We start from the raw sequence: 14,923 nt of genomic DNA on the forward strand, positions 1-14,923 counted from the left end.
ACATGAATGAAGCTGTTTTCTCAACGGACAAGCTGAAGCCCGAAGACTTGCGCATCGATCCATCTGCACCGGCTTCACAGAGATTTTCTTCGCGAATGGTCGAGTCCCCGTATGGTGTCTCCCCTAGAAGCGCCCGGTTTGACGGTGCGTCCGGGGACAGCCCACGACGACCTCATTCTAGAAGAGGATATAGTACCTCTCCGCCTCAAGATAGCAATTACGCCCCAGCGGGGTTTAGAAACGACCATGGACCAATGGAAACTACTTCTCCGCAACGGCAGCATACTTGGGAACGACAGGATATGCCCAACAGGCTGGCGCTTCCATCTCGAGGTGACTGCAAAGCCTGTGGACTAGCCATTAGGGGCAAGAGCATTTCCTCGGCAGACGGTAGACTAACTGGCAAGTATCACAAGGCTTGCTTTGTTTGCACCACTTGTACCGAGCCATTTTCGTCGTCCGTCTTTTACGTTCTCGACGACAAACCCTATTGCGAGCAGCACTACCACGAACTCAACGGCAGTCTCTGTGGCGATTGCGGACGTGGTATTGAAGGACAATACCTTGAGGATGAGGCGAGGGTCAAATATCACGTCGGCTGTTTTCGATGTTTGGACTGCGGCGTATCTCTGTCGGAAGGATACTTCGAGGTTGACGGCCACTCTTATTGTGAGCGAGATGCGTGGAAACGTGTACAACCAGCGGTGTCTTCAGAGCCAGAGCCATATCAACGCGGACCACCCCGTGGTGCCGTTGGCACTCGAGCTCCACAAGGACTCCCTGCACGTCCAGCACCTCGTCTTGGTCAAGGAGGAAGACCTTATCCACCTCCGCCCAACGGTATTCCGAATGGAGGACGTCTCGGGGTCGGTGCAGGTCAACAGTTCAGAATGAACAAGCGCATGACGCGCTTAGGCAACACGAACATGTGAAGACATATGAATTGATTTATTAGGCGACTTTGGTCAATAACTGACCTGCCATGAGACCTATGATTCGTCATGAACATATCATCACTTATTAGTTTATAATCTGTTCGGCTTTTTCACAGCAAAGAGCCGTACCGCTTCTGGGGTCATCGTCAATGTTGTTCTTTGCAATGTATCATTGTAATATTTTCGGGCATTAATTCCGAGTTATCGATCTAGTCGCATTTTATATGTCCTCCTTGCAGGAACCGGTATGTCCTTGCAGGATTTGTTTGGATAAATTGCGATATTTTGGAATAAAGGAACCAACTGGGAGGCCGAAGGGTATCGGTCCACAAATCTTGGTAACATTTGGACAAGGATTCTGGATAAAGGAAGCGGTATTTATGTGTACTTCAATTTTCTTTTCTTTTTTTTTCTTTTGGGGGGGGGGGTTTGCGCGGGGAGAGAAGGAACTCTGGCAACCTGTAGGCAGTGATACCACATTTGCTTTCGTCTCATAAAGAAGACTGTCGCGTGAGCGATCCATTCTATTGCAATCGTTCGTCTTCCTAACTCGGGTGTCATGTGCGGGCTTTCGAGAAGCAAACAGCGAGAAACATTGTGTTGAGGGAAGCATCTTCAACATCCCTCTCACACTGATACCTGACGTCTCTACTGTGGTTAGTACTCTTTAATATGCCCTCAAGTTGGATGTAGTTCAAACAAGTAAATACTAAAATCCGTATTAGAAAAGCGCCCGAGTCACATATGCGAATTATGTTTGCTGTCTGACGTCCTGAAGTCCAACGGCCTCAAAACATATTTCGTAAGCTGTATGTCAAACTTTAGCTCATACTGGCATGAAACTATCCCTCACAAATACAGTCTCAATTTTCATTGGACGGCAGTCTGGCGATGGCCTTTTGTGAAATCATCTTGGTGTGATGAGACACTCGACACTGTCCTGGACTGTAGTACAACCCGAAAGTCTGGTAGACAAGTGACAACTTATGTATGACAAGTAGCGAAGTGCAAGCAACGCATCTCTCACAAGGTGTCAGGGCTGCATGCATCTCGGCATATTTTGCTGTAGCTGGACAAGGAATTGGCCTAAATCATGGGACAAAACCTCTGCCGTGAACTATCACAGCGGTTGGCTGTACAGAGTTGTTACTCGGCATTTGTGCTGACCATCTGTGGAGGGCTGCCCGAACCAAATTCTTGTGAGACAACTATTCTGACACAACTTCCTTGGTCTGTAGAATGTGATCAAGGAGACGAATAGTTGGGATTGATCGAACTCTACCTTGAGCTAAGCTAGGAGAGGTGTTATGTGTGAGATGGATTTTGATTGGTGGTGACTTGATCATTTATTTCTTTTTTGGAGAATGTCACGATGATGCTGTTGGAGGGATTGTTTGTTTGATGACAGAGTGGCGTTGAATGGCGGGCATTCTTGAGGCTATGTCGTTGCCAAGAATAGCTACGCCAGCAGTTGTGGCGTTGGAGGCATCTTGTCGGGTGGCCAAGACCTCGACGACTGCTGCCGATTCAGTCCCGTCACTAAGCATTGCCGTCATCGTACTGGTCTTTTGTTGTATTGAGGAACGTCAACGCTAAATGCCGTACTCCAAGCGCCTCCAGCTGTTTTCTTTTCTTGTTTGGGAGACTTTGTTGAACATTCGGATGAAGCCCAAATCCGTGGCTTTGTCTCAAGTCGTGATCTCGGTTACAAACCACGATAAGACATTGTAAGAGTGCATGGAGCGCACGTGGAATCTGTTCCTTTGCTTGTGTGGGCTCAATAGGTAGTTCCTGGTATTGTGAGTCTGCGCTCCAAATTGATTATCCCCAGGCGCCAAGCTCATCGTCTACAGAGGGCCCTTGACAAGACCCAGTTAACATACCAGGCCGACGCCTTGAAAGATTAAACGGTCAAACTACCTACCTAGGTAGGTATCTGGGTAGCGAATTCTGTTCTTCCTTTTGCGGCGGGTATCCTCCATAGATCAACACGGGCGATGGCTCAAATAGATGAAGTGCACCAGCAAGATGTCGTAAGAAAAACCCTCGTACCCGTGTTGCCGTTGATGGCCTGTGTGTATTCGATCAGCAACAGGGTTTTGGGGGTTGATGGACAGGAACCATCGGATTGAGGGATGAGACCTTGGCGCCTCTTCTGCGGCGACTTTGAGCGGGTCGCGCACGACCCACGGATGACCCATCTGTTTGCACATTGCATTCCTGTAAAATCAGGAGGTCTGTGAAAGGGGGAGCAGAAAGCGCCAATCGATGACGTAAGAGCAGGCGATCTACAAAGTAATAAAGGGGGGTGGGTGACTTGAAGAAGAGTCAGACAAGTGCGTTGGAAGATGTCAAGTTGGATAATGCGAGGCTGACGCTTCTACCAGGGGCGAAAGAGGCTTTAATGATCAGACGCAGGCAGGCACTGGGATTCTCCCCTGTCGTTGTTTCCGCGACTGAGCGGGTGTTCGGTTCGATCTTGTCGACCTTGGCACGCGGGTTGCAAAAAAAGGCCGCGCATCTGTGTGTGTGGTTGTGGGTGTGGGGTGTGCGGCCTTTTTTGCAACCCGCGTGCTTGGCAGGTTATTGTCGAGGAAAAGCCGTCTGGTTGGTTGCGGATGGATGGACCCAAGAGCGGCGCCTGCTCCACCTGGTCTGCCAAATGCAGTACTACACGCCGAGTCTCCATGGACCGCCAAGACCGTTCATCGTTGACCGTGGGCCGTTGTACGGGAGTGAGTACAAGGTTAATGCCAGCTGCTGCACTTCCAGATGTCGGGGTCAGCTTCTGATCCAGCTTCGGCTGCAGCTGCCTGATGTGACCCCATCCGACCTGGCGCACCAAAATGTGGCTTTTGATGTTACAATATGTCGAAAATATCGCAAAATCCGTCAAATCTCCTGGTTAAATCAACGAGTGCCAGCAAAAGAGAGCAGCGTCTCCACTCTATTTCCCTGCTTATAGGTACCTAGGTACCTAGGTAGTTAAATTGCTTGCCCACACCCATTGGGGTAAACCCGCCGCTCTGCGCGCCACAACGGCCCCAGTTGCCCCCCAGTCTGGGGCCCAAGAGAACCAGACTGGATATCAAAAGCCATTGTGCAATCCAGCGCAAAGTTGAAAAATTTTGAGGAACAAAGTCGCACAAAATGACGTAGTACTACCAAAACAAGAATGCGTGCTTGCCGGATCGTTGGCGATTCTTGGCCATCATGGCTTTTGAACGCATCCGACAAGCATGTTACACTGCAATGTGCATACACCTCCTGAAGAGCTATTATTGTTACGGATAAATTACCAGACATGTATGTACTACTACTCCGTACCAGACCAGACCGACGAGACTCCTGCCGCAGGAAAGAAGCTGTACGGCCAGGAGCAGTGACCCACACTAAGCTCGAGGCATCTTAGATTGACAATTTCAACTTCTGACAACCTTGGCTGATTCCATGCATGTCCACTCGGTGGGAATTTGTGGTAGGAATACTAACCAAGTTGTCAAACGGTGGTCAAGGCTGCGCAGGAAACACTCTGCCTGGAACAAACATGGCACTGTCCAGGGGATGGAACATAGTCGGAGCCGGTGGACACGGATCAACATAGTATCAACACGGAGTTGCGGGAAATGACTCAACTGTTTGCTCTGCATCGTTCTGTATTGCTCCGTGCAACATGAAGCAACAAGCAACGCCTGAGTGTTTGAGAACGTGCCATCAGCACTCAGCACCTGTGCGTGCTGTCCTTCCATCTGGTGCTCTGTAGTAGGGAGCGACAGCGCTCAGCGCTCGAGTTGGTGACTAGACTGCTGAACTGCAGGATGACTACTTAAGTAGCTTATCCCTTTGAATGTGCGAAGGTGCAGCTTTTGTAGCGGACCGGGGTATGGGCCAATAAGGAGCCAATTATTAAAAGGTACCTAACCACACTAAGAAATTATATGATGATAGAAGTACTCGTAATGCTGTGAGTTACAAAGAGCTACATCGCACATATTACAGCCGAACATAGCGTATGGGGCCTTTTTGACGCTAAAAAGGTACCCGTTAGGTATCGCAGAAAAAATGGGGCCGATACCTGACTTGCACCTTAGCACAGCCAAAGGGGTATCCAGCTGGCTTCCATCGCTGTTGTTGCGGCACCTTGAGGGGACCGCTAACAAGTGTCACAGGCCAATCAGACCGAGTTACATTGCTGAGGTTATGGGGCGAATGGGTCCCCGCAAGGTGAGCAAGCTCCATGAGACCTCCCAGCACCCCAGTGCCGGTTCGCGGTTCTAGCATTTGACGCCAGTGGATCCAGATGTCCCTCACAGCCAGACTCGAGCAACTCTCCAGGTCCGCTGCTCCATACTCCCCTTGAATTTGTATGTCTGAGCAGATCAGCCGATGGTGTCGGCGTTGGCGGCCAATAGCCATCAATGGTTATTGGAAGCCCCGTCGACTCCTCGTCTACTAGGTGCAACACACCAAGGCGGCCAGACAACATGGCAACATTGATGTGGCGCATTGTATTCGTAAACCTCAAGCCGCCCCGCCCGCCTTCTTCTTTAGCAAGCTCAAACAAACTCAAGCCAAACCAGACACTGCGGCACCAAGCCATTAAAGACACCACCCACCCCTCTCGCCCTCCCCCTTCCGGCTGGTGGCACCAATTGACTCTCCACCCTGGCACTTGAGCGGCCCGAGTGCGCTCACCCCCTTCTGAAAGTCAACCAGCCTGGCTTGCCTGGTCAACTGGTCACTTTTCGCTGCTCCCGTCACTGGTGCAGCTCGATTCTTTTTTTTCTTTTGAGCCTGGCTGTTTTATCTTTATCATTTGCGTTTACGCCTCTCGCTTCTTCCATCGCACCAGCTTCGACTCGCCTTTGGCCCTTTCCGTTCTTTTTATTCTCATCCCCCGCGAGGCCCTCTCGTTTGCGGTGCCGGAACTGTCTAATCGGGTACCCAGTTCTCCATTACCCAGTTCACCCCGTTCGCGCGCATGACAGACTCGACTTGTCTCAACTGAAATGTCAAGATAATGCTCCATTAATTCCCCGGACTCACGTCTTCAGGATTTGAAACGCCCCGTGGTCAAGCCAAGACACTACCTTGGGGCTTTGAGCCTCGGTGCCGTGACAGTTGGAAGCACTTTCCATTTGCAGACCACGAACTTTGCTTTTAGGCAAGAGTCTGTTATTCCACCAAACCCAACCAACGCGGGACTACGACCAGCAGGCTGTCGCATATCTCTTTGCCATCTGTGTTGGCTTTTCGTCCTGCCAAGTCGACTTGCTGTCAGCTCGGCACCAAGGTATAGCCTCTTTGCCTCCCGGGATTCGAGCCCATCCGTTCGCCACTCGTTAATTCACCACATCCAAACGAAAACGAAATTCGGGCCAATTTCAACTGTCAGCCTGGTTCTCGTTACTCTATCTTCATTATACAGAGAAACTCAAGTCAATTAGTCTCTGGTCATTTCCGGTGAGGATTTTACGTCAGATATCTGTCTATGCCATTTCTTGGCACGGGGCCAATGGATAAAATGCTACACCCTCAAGGACGACGAACCATGTTGTCTCGGCTGAGACCGAGGTCGGTCGTCTTCATCATTTTGGCCGCACTATCGCTTTACTTTCTGGTCTTTAGCGGTCCTTCGCCAAGATTGCACATTGTCCCTTACACTAAGGGTGGAAACACGGAGAGGCAAGGTTCGGCAAAGGACACGAAAAACAACCAACTCGACGAAAATCCGCTCTCCAACCCCAAGCCGGAGGACATTACCCTCAAGCCCGACCCTGGCCATCACCATGAAGAACCTACTGGTACTCGTGCGGGTTGGGAAATCGACATTGAGGATCTGACCTATTGGTCCGACCCAGACGATCCGGAGACCAACGACGACGTCCTGCCTGGCTACGAAACCGACGGCACGCACAGAGAAGCCGGTGATGTTGCCAGACTACAGCACGAGAAAGACTTGCGAAAAATGTGGCGTTACGCTTACAAAACCACCGCAAAGTACGTTTTCATCCGTCGTGTTGACTGTCCTTTCATTGCCAATTTTGTTGAAAAGGCGCTAATCTTGTACGCCCAGACTCGCAAACTCCAACCTAATTTATGGCAACACACTCAAGCAGCTGATCCAAAAGGACAACCGAACCGAAGAACAAAGCAAGTGCCTTCGTGAGGATCCGAATGTGAAATTCAAGTTGAGTGATGATCAGCCTATGCGATTTAACCCTTATCCCGACTACAATGGCGACGAATGGAAGAAAAGTGGCCATGCCCCTTATGTGCCTTGCAAGGGTCCCACCGGCGAATTTGTTGAAGACTTGCTCGTTTACCGCGGTCGCCCAGCGAGATGGCCTCAGACCAAGTTCGGGGGCTACGATTTGTTTGGTATTGACCCCAACTTGTGCTGGGAACGTGATTCCCGCCTAGGCCAGTACGGGCTCCAGGAGATGAAGAAGAAGGTAGGGGGATCGTATAAACCTATTGACTGGGATAACGTCAACTGGGGTGAATTACAAAAGCACTGTTTGAAGCAGAATGCTGACCGATTCGACATGACTATGAGCAAGAGGAATCCTTATCTTAACAACTACTCCGAGAATCAACAAAAGGGAACCCAGTCCGAGCACATCAAGACAGAAGCGCCAAAAATCAAGGGAAGATCCGTTGGCGCGAAGCAGGGCCAGATCACCAAGGAGTCTCGAACGGCCCTCCTGCTTCGATCGTACACGGGAATGGAGTACACCGACAACGACAGACAAGTCATTCGTGCCCTGGTGAGCGAACTCAGTCTCAAGACTGGTGGGCAATATGAGGTCTTCCTCCTAGTCCACTCCAAAAATCAAAGTCTTCCAATTTTTGACGATGACGAACTGTACCAAACCGTCCTCAAGGAGAATGTGCCTGCAGAGTTCCACGGCATGACAGTCTTGTGGAACGACCACCAGGTCTGGGATGTGTACCCTGAGTTGACAGACGAGTACGCACGAGCCGTCCACAGCGCTCAGTGGCTTTCGGTCCAGAAGTTCAGTCAGGATCACCCACAATTCGATCACATTTGGAACTGGGAGATGGATTTCCGATACACGGGTCACCACTACGACCTTCTCGAGAAGCTGTCCGCATTTGCGAAGAAACAGCCTCGGAAATATTTGTGGGAGCGAAACGAGCGTTACTACATTCCTGAGTACCACGGCGACTATGACACCTCCTTCCGCGAAGAGGTTGCAAAGAAGCGAGGCAACAAGACGGTTTGGGGGCCTCCTGAGCTGCCGTTTGTCAGGCCTGTCGGTCCTAAACCCCCGGTGGCATCTCATGAAGAGGATAACTATGAATGGGGTGTCGGTGAAGAAGCCGATTTCATTAGTGTTGGCCCTATTTTTGATCCTGTCGACAGCCAGTGGATTATATCAAATCACGTTTGGGGTTACAGCGACGAAAACCACAAGTCTACCGACCTGCCTCGACGCACAACCATCGTCACCCAGTCCCGAATTTCAAAACGTCTCCTTGACATCATGCACGTTGAGAACTTGCGTGGTCAGCATGTCGCGTCTGAGATGACTGCGCAGACGGTTGCATTGCTTCATGGCCTGAAGACTGTCTTCGCTCCCCATCCAGTTTTCATGGATCGGGATTGGAAGGGGGGATTCCTCAACAACTGGTTCAACCCTGGACCTGATGGCGAATCTGGTGGCCGTGGATCACCGTTTGGCTGGGGGAGGGAGCGTCGTTTCCAAGGTACCACTTGGTATTACCGTGCTGAGCCGCCAAACCGACTCTACAACAACTGGATGGGCTGGGTTGACAACGACATTGGGGGGGCCGACTGGGAGAAGAAACATGGACGCACCTGCTTGCCATCGGTTATGCTTCACCCCATCAAAAATACACAACCCACAAAGCCCGGCCACAAGTCTGGATTCGAACTGGCTATTGGCTAAGGGACTGGCCACTGATTTTGGCAACGTCACTCCATAGCATATTGGTGGTCACCCCAAAGCCTGCATTAGCTAGCCTATCGCGATTGCTCTGATTCTTTTCATTCCTCTGCTTCATGGCGAAACCAGCTTCGTCCATTTGGGATACCCAGTTCGTTTTCTTCAAATTCATTTCAATCTTTCTACATGCAGCACTCTCGTCTAAAAGGGATACTCGAGAAGGGCAGTGTTTCTGGTACTACTTTTTGCCAGGTGTTTTTATTACACCGTGTTTATGAAGTGTCACGGCTTCCCTGGTTGCAGGTGAAGGATGCAGTGTACTTATGATGGTTTGCAGCTCTTCGATTTGGCCCTGGGCAATAAATGAGGGTGGGAGGTGTTGCGTGACGATGAGATGCACAAAATCGGCGTTCGTTCATTATATGTCTTATTGAGGTTTTTTTTTCACGGTTTTATATGGACCGCGGCATCATCATGTGGCCGCAGCGCTCGTCGCTCGCTGCAGGCACAGAATTTCATTGCGACGCGCCTAGACTGGCAAATTTCTTGTTCCATTGTTTCTTTCAGCCTTTGGGAGAAGCTGATGCCCGAAATACCATGTCAAGAGCATTTAGTATATATAGGGAGAAAAGCCTGCCCGACATGGTCGATGACAATAATATGTAACATGGAATGTGCTTGTGAATTAATTTGGTGAATGAAGGCTGTGCTGCTACTATGTTGCCGGAGGTGATGAATGACTGTAGAAAGCCTCAGAAGTAAAAAAAAATTGGCAAGAAATCATGGATAATTGTAGGCAACAGACAAAATATGCAAATTAAGGCCCGGTGTCATTGGCGCACCCAGATGGTGTCGAGCAGAGTCAAAATGACGCCTGGTCCAAGTCGCGGCATTAATGAATCATCCACCAAGCCAGGTACTTTTGCCCACGCCGACATTCCACCATCAAACAACTTTTGTTGCACCATGTCGTGAACTAAAGAGCATGAACCCGCCACCCACGGTAAGCCTGTCCTTTCAGATTCAATCTTGTCTTCCAAGATGCCAGTGTCCAGAAAGAACGACTCGTTGTTAACTCGCCAAGACACCTACTCCGCGTCGGTTCCTGCTGGCTAAACGACCATCCGCCTCAGAAACCCCGGCGTCGCAGGCATCGCAGCAGTTCCATTCAACGCCGCGCTTCGGCTCGTCATCTGTACCGCGGCATGCGCAGCGCCGGGCGCATGACCTTGAGGATGTCGATGAAGATGGCGACGAGTCATATGACGAGTCGCCACGGGACGAGGCTGAGCCCAAGGGAAGCCGGTTGCAGGATACCATTGAGCTCAAATCCGACGACTTGATGTCGCAGGATACGGAGCGTCTTTCTCAAAATCAGTACTCTTCAGGAGACGATGTCGAGGGTGCCCCCGGTACCGAATCGTCGCCACTGTCGCCGGACAGAAGGGAGGCCAAGAGACGAAGGGTATCTATCTCGCCCGCGCCGTCAAGCTCCCTCGATACCCCGGAGCAAGCAGTCACGCCTGCACAGGGACACGCATCCTCGGCAGATGGCAGCAGGTCAGAGTCAGAGTCTCCAGAGAGCCACGAATGGCCAACCCGTCAACACCAACCCGTCTTCCAACCGGCGCCACGCTTCAAGCCCACTGACAGTGAAACGTCCCTTCCCGTCCTCCCCGAAGCATTCTCTCCCCAACATCGCGGCGCGAGCTATCTCCCCGGCGGACACGCCGCCCAGCTGCAAGGGTGGCTGTCTGAAGTGAAAGGGTGGGAAGGGACGCGGGACGAAGACTCTGTGCTGAGGCTGACGGTGGACGATGTAAGTCCCGGTGAACACATGTATCTCGTTAGGGGGAGGTTAGGGGTGTCTGACGATTTGAAGGCGTACATACTTGCTGGGGAGGGACGGTTGACGGGCTTGGGCAGGAGGGCGGCCGTGAACGTGGGGAGCGTGGTCGTCATTGAGCAACCTGTTTGGGAGGTTGATTTGGTCGGGGAGTGCTGGACCGTGGGCTGCAACTGGAGTGTTGGCGGGTGATGATGATGGTGTGAGATGGTGGTGGGATATTGGCGTTGCGGGCGCTGCTGCACTGGATATTGGGCGGAATATTATTTCATGGCGGGTTTCCTCGTTTTTTTTTTTTTTTCTCAAATACGCTGTTTCTGTGCTTAAAGTGTCGAAGAAGAAAGACGTAATGCTCACGACGAAATCAAATTGGCCGAGGGCATGGCTCCTCCCAAAGAATAGTCATACGTCAAGAACAATCTGGACGACAATTTCTCCCGTCAGATAGTCAAGTCTATGCTCTTAGTTGGCCTTTTGTTGCAAACCGTGAGTTCAACTTGCTTCCCATTTACTGGAAACCACGGTACATGGAGCAGCACAACAGCCGGCCTGCTGGAATTATTGGACAGGCAAAGACAGATACCGAGTCTAGAAGTGATACCAGTACTTTGGAGTTTATATCCATAGGATTATTTGTTCCTCTCCGCCTCTGTCCAATCTGAAGTTGACGGAAGGTTCCCGGCGAAAAATTGACGAACCTGACCATAGCACCTTCACCATGGCATGTCGATGACGTTTGCAAATTACTTGCCTTCATCTGTGCCAGTTTCTTGTCTCGACTCTGCCAACTGCCATAGACTAGCCGTTCACGACTATGCCCCCAGAAAGATGAACAAGGCCTTCTGGCTAGGGATACAAAGACGCTGATTGCGGGTTGTTTAGACGAGGTTCGTTCGAATAGAATACACAGTCGTCGTGTTACTCTGGCGGTTTCGGAAAAGAAATAGACCGGCATTAGGAGCCTATTCATCACCTGTTGTGTGTATCATCACCCATCGCGCATGGGTGCTTGGAAACATTGGCCTTTGATTGAGACGACAAGGTCTCATATATATTACTTTTCTCCAAGAGCGGGTTGTGCCACACTGTAAAGGAAATAGAACATCATATTAAAGCAAACTGCAATTTGAAAAACAAAATGAATGTTGCCTGTGGGCTTTTCGAGCTCCGGAGCCCGCTTGCAAAGGCAGTTTCGACATGACTAGTGCCTGCTATATTCGAAACCACATCTCTGATGCTATCTAACATAATCTTCAAAACTTAGATACATTACCACTGGACGAGATTTTTTCAAATAGTTCCGGCCAAGAAACACGCTATAAGTCATTTGAAATCATCTCATGGTCGAGAGGACAAGAAAGCACGCCGGAATGCGACTGTAAGAAGCCTGCCACTAGAGGGACCTACCCTACTCAATGCTGCTGTGAGATTGAGGAACAAAGAGAAAGAAGGGAAGAGAAGAGAAGAGAAAAGAAAGATAAAATTTCTAATGCGACATATGGATTTCCTTTGATTCCTTTATCTAACTGAAGCATTTTCCGGAGGGTTGTCTGTACAGGTACATTGTGGTATGGAAGGCAGGAGTCAACTGTTTCTTGCCCTGGTGGACCTTTCGATGGCCAGCCCGAAGGACGAAACAACAAAGCGGGAAAGGAAAAGAAAAAGAAGAAACAAGATGGCAGGTGTAGTAGTGCAAATTGGTTGTACTTCCTAGTATACAGCACCGGACTCGTAAGCTGGAAACATGTAATTCAAGTGCCGGACGAGCTGGCGAATTCACGCCCCATCCCCGGCCGCCAGAGTCCGGTTATGCACATAACCGTGCTTTCTCGCCAAACGCGAACATCAACCACACACAACTCAACGCACCATCACCACCAAACTGGAACCATTACTACCGTGAAGACGATGGCTCCTCTTCGCCGCCAAACATACAGGTAGAAATAGAAAATATGATGTCTTCATCATGTTCCGCCTCATAAGTAGGGTCCAAGCCCGCCTTCACCTCCCACCTCCATACGCCCCTTCTCAACGGCGACACAGCTCGCGCAAGGTCTCGGATCCCCTGAGGATATTATTCTGTGGCTCGGACGCATTCAGCTGCGAGTCCCTGAGGGCCTTGCACCGCGAACATGTGAATAACAGGGCGTTGGTAGAGGCACTGGATGTGATGGTATTGCCGGGCAGGAGAACTGGAAGGGGCCTCAAGACAGTTCGTGAAGGTGAGGATTCTGCTCCCCCCATCGTCTTTATTTCCCCCCTCTGGGCTTTGAAGTACCTAGATCTTCCACTGCACTCCTGTTTTTCAAACCTCCCGAGCTGAAGTCATGCAGTCAGGTTTGTCTGGGGACAGAGGCGGCGCTAGCATCGTGATGCCTCTGCAGGACTGCGTGCTGATATTGTAGTGCCCTGCCAAACACTCGCAGAACAACTCAATCTCCCAATCCACCAGCGGGAGACGTTTCGGAGATGGGATGTAAGTCCATCCCGCCTCACTGGCTAGAAAAGACATTAACATGGACAAGCTCCCCGACGGCACAAACCTAGTCATTGTCGTGTCATTCGGGCTCTTCGTTCCCCCTCGGATCCTGAAATCCGCCAAATACGGAGGTCTGAATGTCCACCCGTCCTTGTTGCCCGAGTATGTTAGACATCTCACCCTGCAATACCTAAGCTAAGCACTGCTAATGAGAAGCCCCCAGCCTCCGCGGCCCGGCGCCAATTCACCACGCCCTCCTCAGAGGAGACACGCACATGGGGATATCGCTACAGACCCTGGATGACAGGGCCTTTGACCACGGGACTATTCTTGCGCAGAGCCCTGCGCCGGGCATACCCATCGCGCCGGACGCCTCGTTCCAAGAGGTCCTGTCAGTTGCGGCGGTCAAAGGCGCAGAGATGCTGATCCAGGGATTGCGGGACGGTCTTCATGTTGCGCCGCAGGAGGACGTGGGCTGGAAAGCGGCCGCGCTGCAAGGCAGGCAACTCGTCCACGCACCAAAGATTACAAAGGCAGACGGACAGATACAGTGGTCTGCGTGGACGGCAGAGCAGTTTGGTAGAAGGGTTAGAGTGCTGGGGTCGGTGTGGACACATGCGGTTAGTGCTAGGGGCGTTAGGAAGAGAGTGATTTTCTTGGATGCTGGGCCAGTGGTACAAGGAGACGTGTTGCGGCAAGGCGAGGAGGGCAGGTTGGTATGCGAGCATGAGGGTATAGGTGAGAAGGGGGCGGGGCGGCATGAGATGAAGGTGGTGCTTCAACAGGATGGCTCGTGTTTGATTGGCATTCATGGTGACTCTTGGATACGCGTTGAGAAGGCCAAGGTTGATGGGAAACCAGAGCAGATGGCTGCCATTGCACTTGGGAGCTTTGTTCGATGAGGCGTGACGACGAAAGCAGCTAGAGACACTAGACAGTAATTGTAACCATGACAAGTTTCAAAATGGGTAATCTCAACGGCTAGACATGGGCGCAAGGACGAATGCACGTGCTGTGTGACGGCATATAATAAATTGTAGTTTGATTTCATCAGAATCTGCTGCTTGGTCCGAACTTCGCCATGTCAACCGGAGAAGATTGAGGGCCAGAACAACACCGATACAGATGTCTTCTACTAATTGTCGCACCAATCGCCCGCCCTGTCATCATGAGATGCAATCCTTCCCTGATACCAGCGTTGAATACGTCTAGCCGGCAAGGGAACTGCCGAGCAGGGTCTTTTGTCACGTGTCGGAATTGCATGCAGGTACAGCACTGACTACCGTGTATTGGGCTGAGGGGTTTGCTACGAGTAGGATATGGATCCGGTACTGAGTATGATTGCAGCAATGGAATGGTAAAATCTCCGCTTCAGAATAGTCATGTATAGCAAGTAATCCAAAGCGCCCGGCATGTCGAAGCCTATACGGAGTTGACGCAAAGATGATAGACGCATCGGCTGTTCCAATGTTCAGGAAAGTTCTGTGCCAGGGGCCAAGGGGGAATTTATGCTAGTCTAGCCATCATACATACACACATACACAGCTAATACGAGTGAACAAAACCTCTGACGAGGTTGGAAATTGCGGATCCTAGGAACAAGTGGCATCTCTACAATCGCTGTATCATTAGAACACGAACGAGTAGAGAAAGACGCAACCAGCTCGAATAGCACCGTCGGTCCACTCTGGCATGCGGGATACGTGGGACGGGTGGGAACGAGACCCTG

General features: G+C 50.9%; 4 protein-coding genes across 4 annotated transcripts; all 4 read left to right on the forward strand.

Moving 5' to 3' along the window:
- Nucleotides 1-2: 2 nt before the first annotated feature.
- On the forward strand, nt 3-932 carry J3458_005437 (uncharacterized protein; the record flags this gene model as incomplete). Its single annotated transcript, XM_007812455.2, has 1 exon — nt 3-932. One exon carries the CDS (start codon nt 3-5, stop codon nt 930-932), a length of 930 nt encoding a protein of 309 aa, XP_007810646.2.
- Nucleotides 933-5,530: 4,598 nt separating this feature from the next.
- Nucleotides 5,531-9,648, forward strand: J3458_005438 (uncharacterized protein). Its single transcript, XM_007812456.2, has 2 exons — nt 5,531-6,935; nt 7,012-9,648. The coding sequence occupies exons 1-2, from the start codon at nt 6,427-6,429 to the stop codon at nt 8,870-8,872; spliced, it is 2,370 nt and encodes a 789-aa protein (XP_007810647.2). The 5' UTR covers nt 5,531-6,426; the 3' UTR covers nt 8,873-9,648.
- A 148-nt stretch (nt 9,649-9,796) lies between these two features.
- Nucleotides 9,797-11,253, forward strand: J3458_005439 (uncharacterized protein). The gene is made up of 2 exons (XM_007812457.2): nt 9,797-9,872; nt 9,954-11,253. The coding sequence occupies exons 1-2, from the start codon at nt 9,855-9,857 to the stop codon at nt 10,905-10,907; spliced, it is 972 nt and encodes a 323-aa protein (XP_007810648.2). The 5' UTR covers nt 9,797-9,854; the 3' UTR covers nt 10,908-11,253.
- A 1,316-nt stretch (nt 11,254-12,569) lies between these two features.
- Nucleotides 12,570-14,146, forward strand: FMT1_1 (Methionyl-tRNA formyltransferase). Its single transcript, XM_007812458.2, has 4 exons — nt 12,570-12,937; nt 13,121-13,191; nt 13,241-13,356; nt 13,418-14,146. Exons 1-4 carry the CDS (start codon nt 12,682-12,684, stop codon nt 14,094-14,096), a joined length of 1,122 nt encoding a protein of 373 aa, XP_007810649.2. The 5' UTR covers nt 12,570-12,681; the 3' UTR covers nt 14,097-14,146.
- The last annotated feature ends 777 nt before the right edge of the window (nt 14,147-14,923 follow it).

Source organism: Metarhizium acridum (assembly GCF_019434415.1).
Source record: "Metarhizium acridum strain ARSEF 324 chromosome Unknown scaffold_31, whole genome shotgun sequence".
NCBI lineage: Eukaryota > Fungi > Ascomycota > Sordariomycetes > Hypocreales > Clavicipitaceae > Metarhizium > Metarhizium acridum.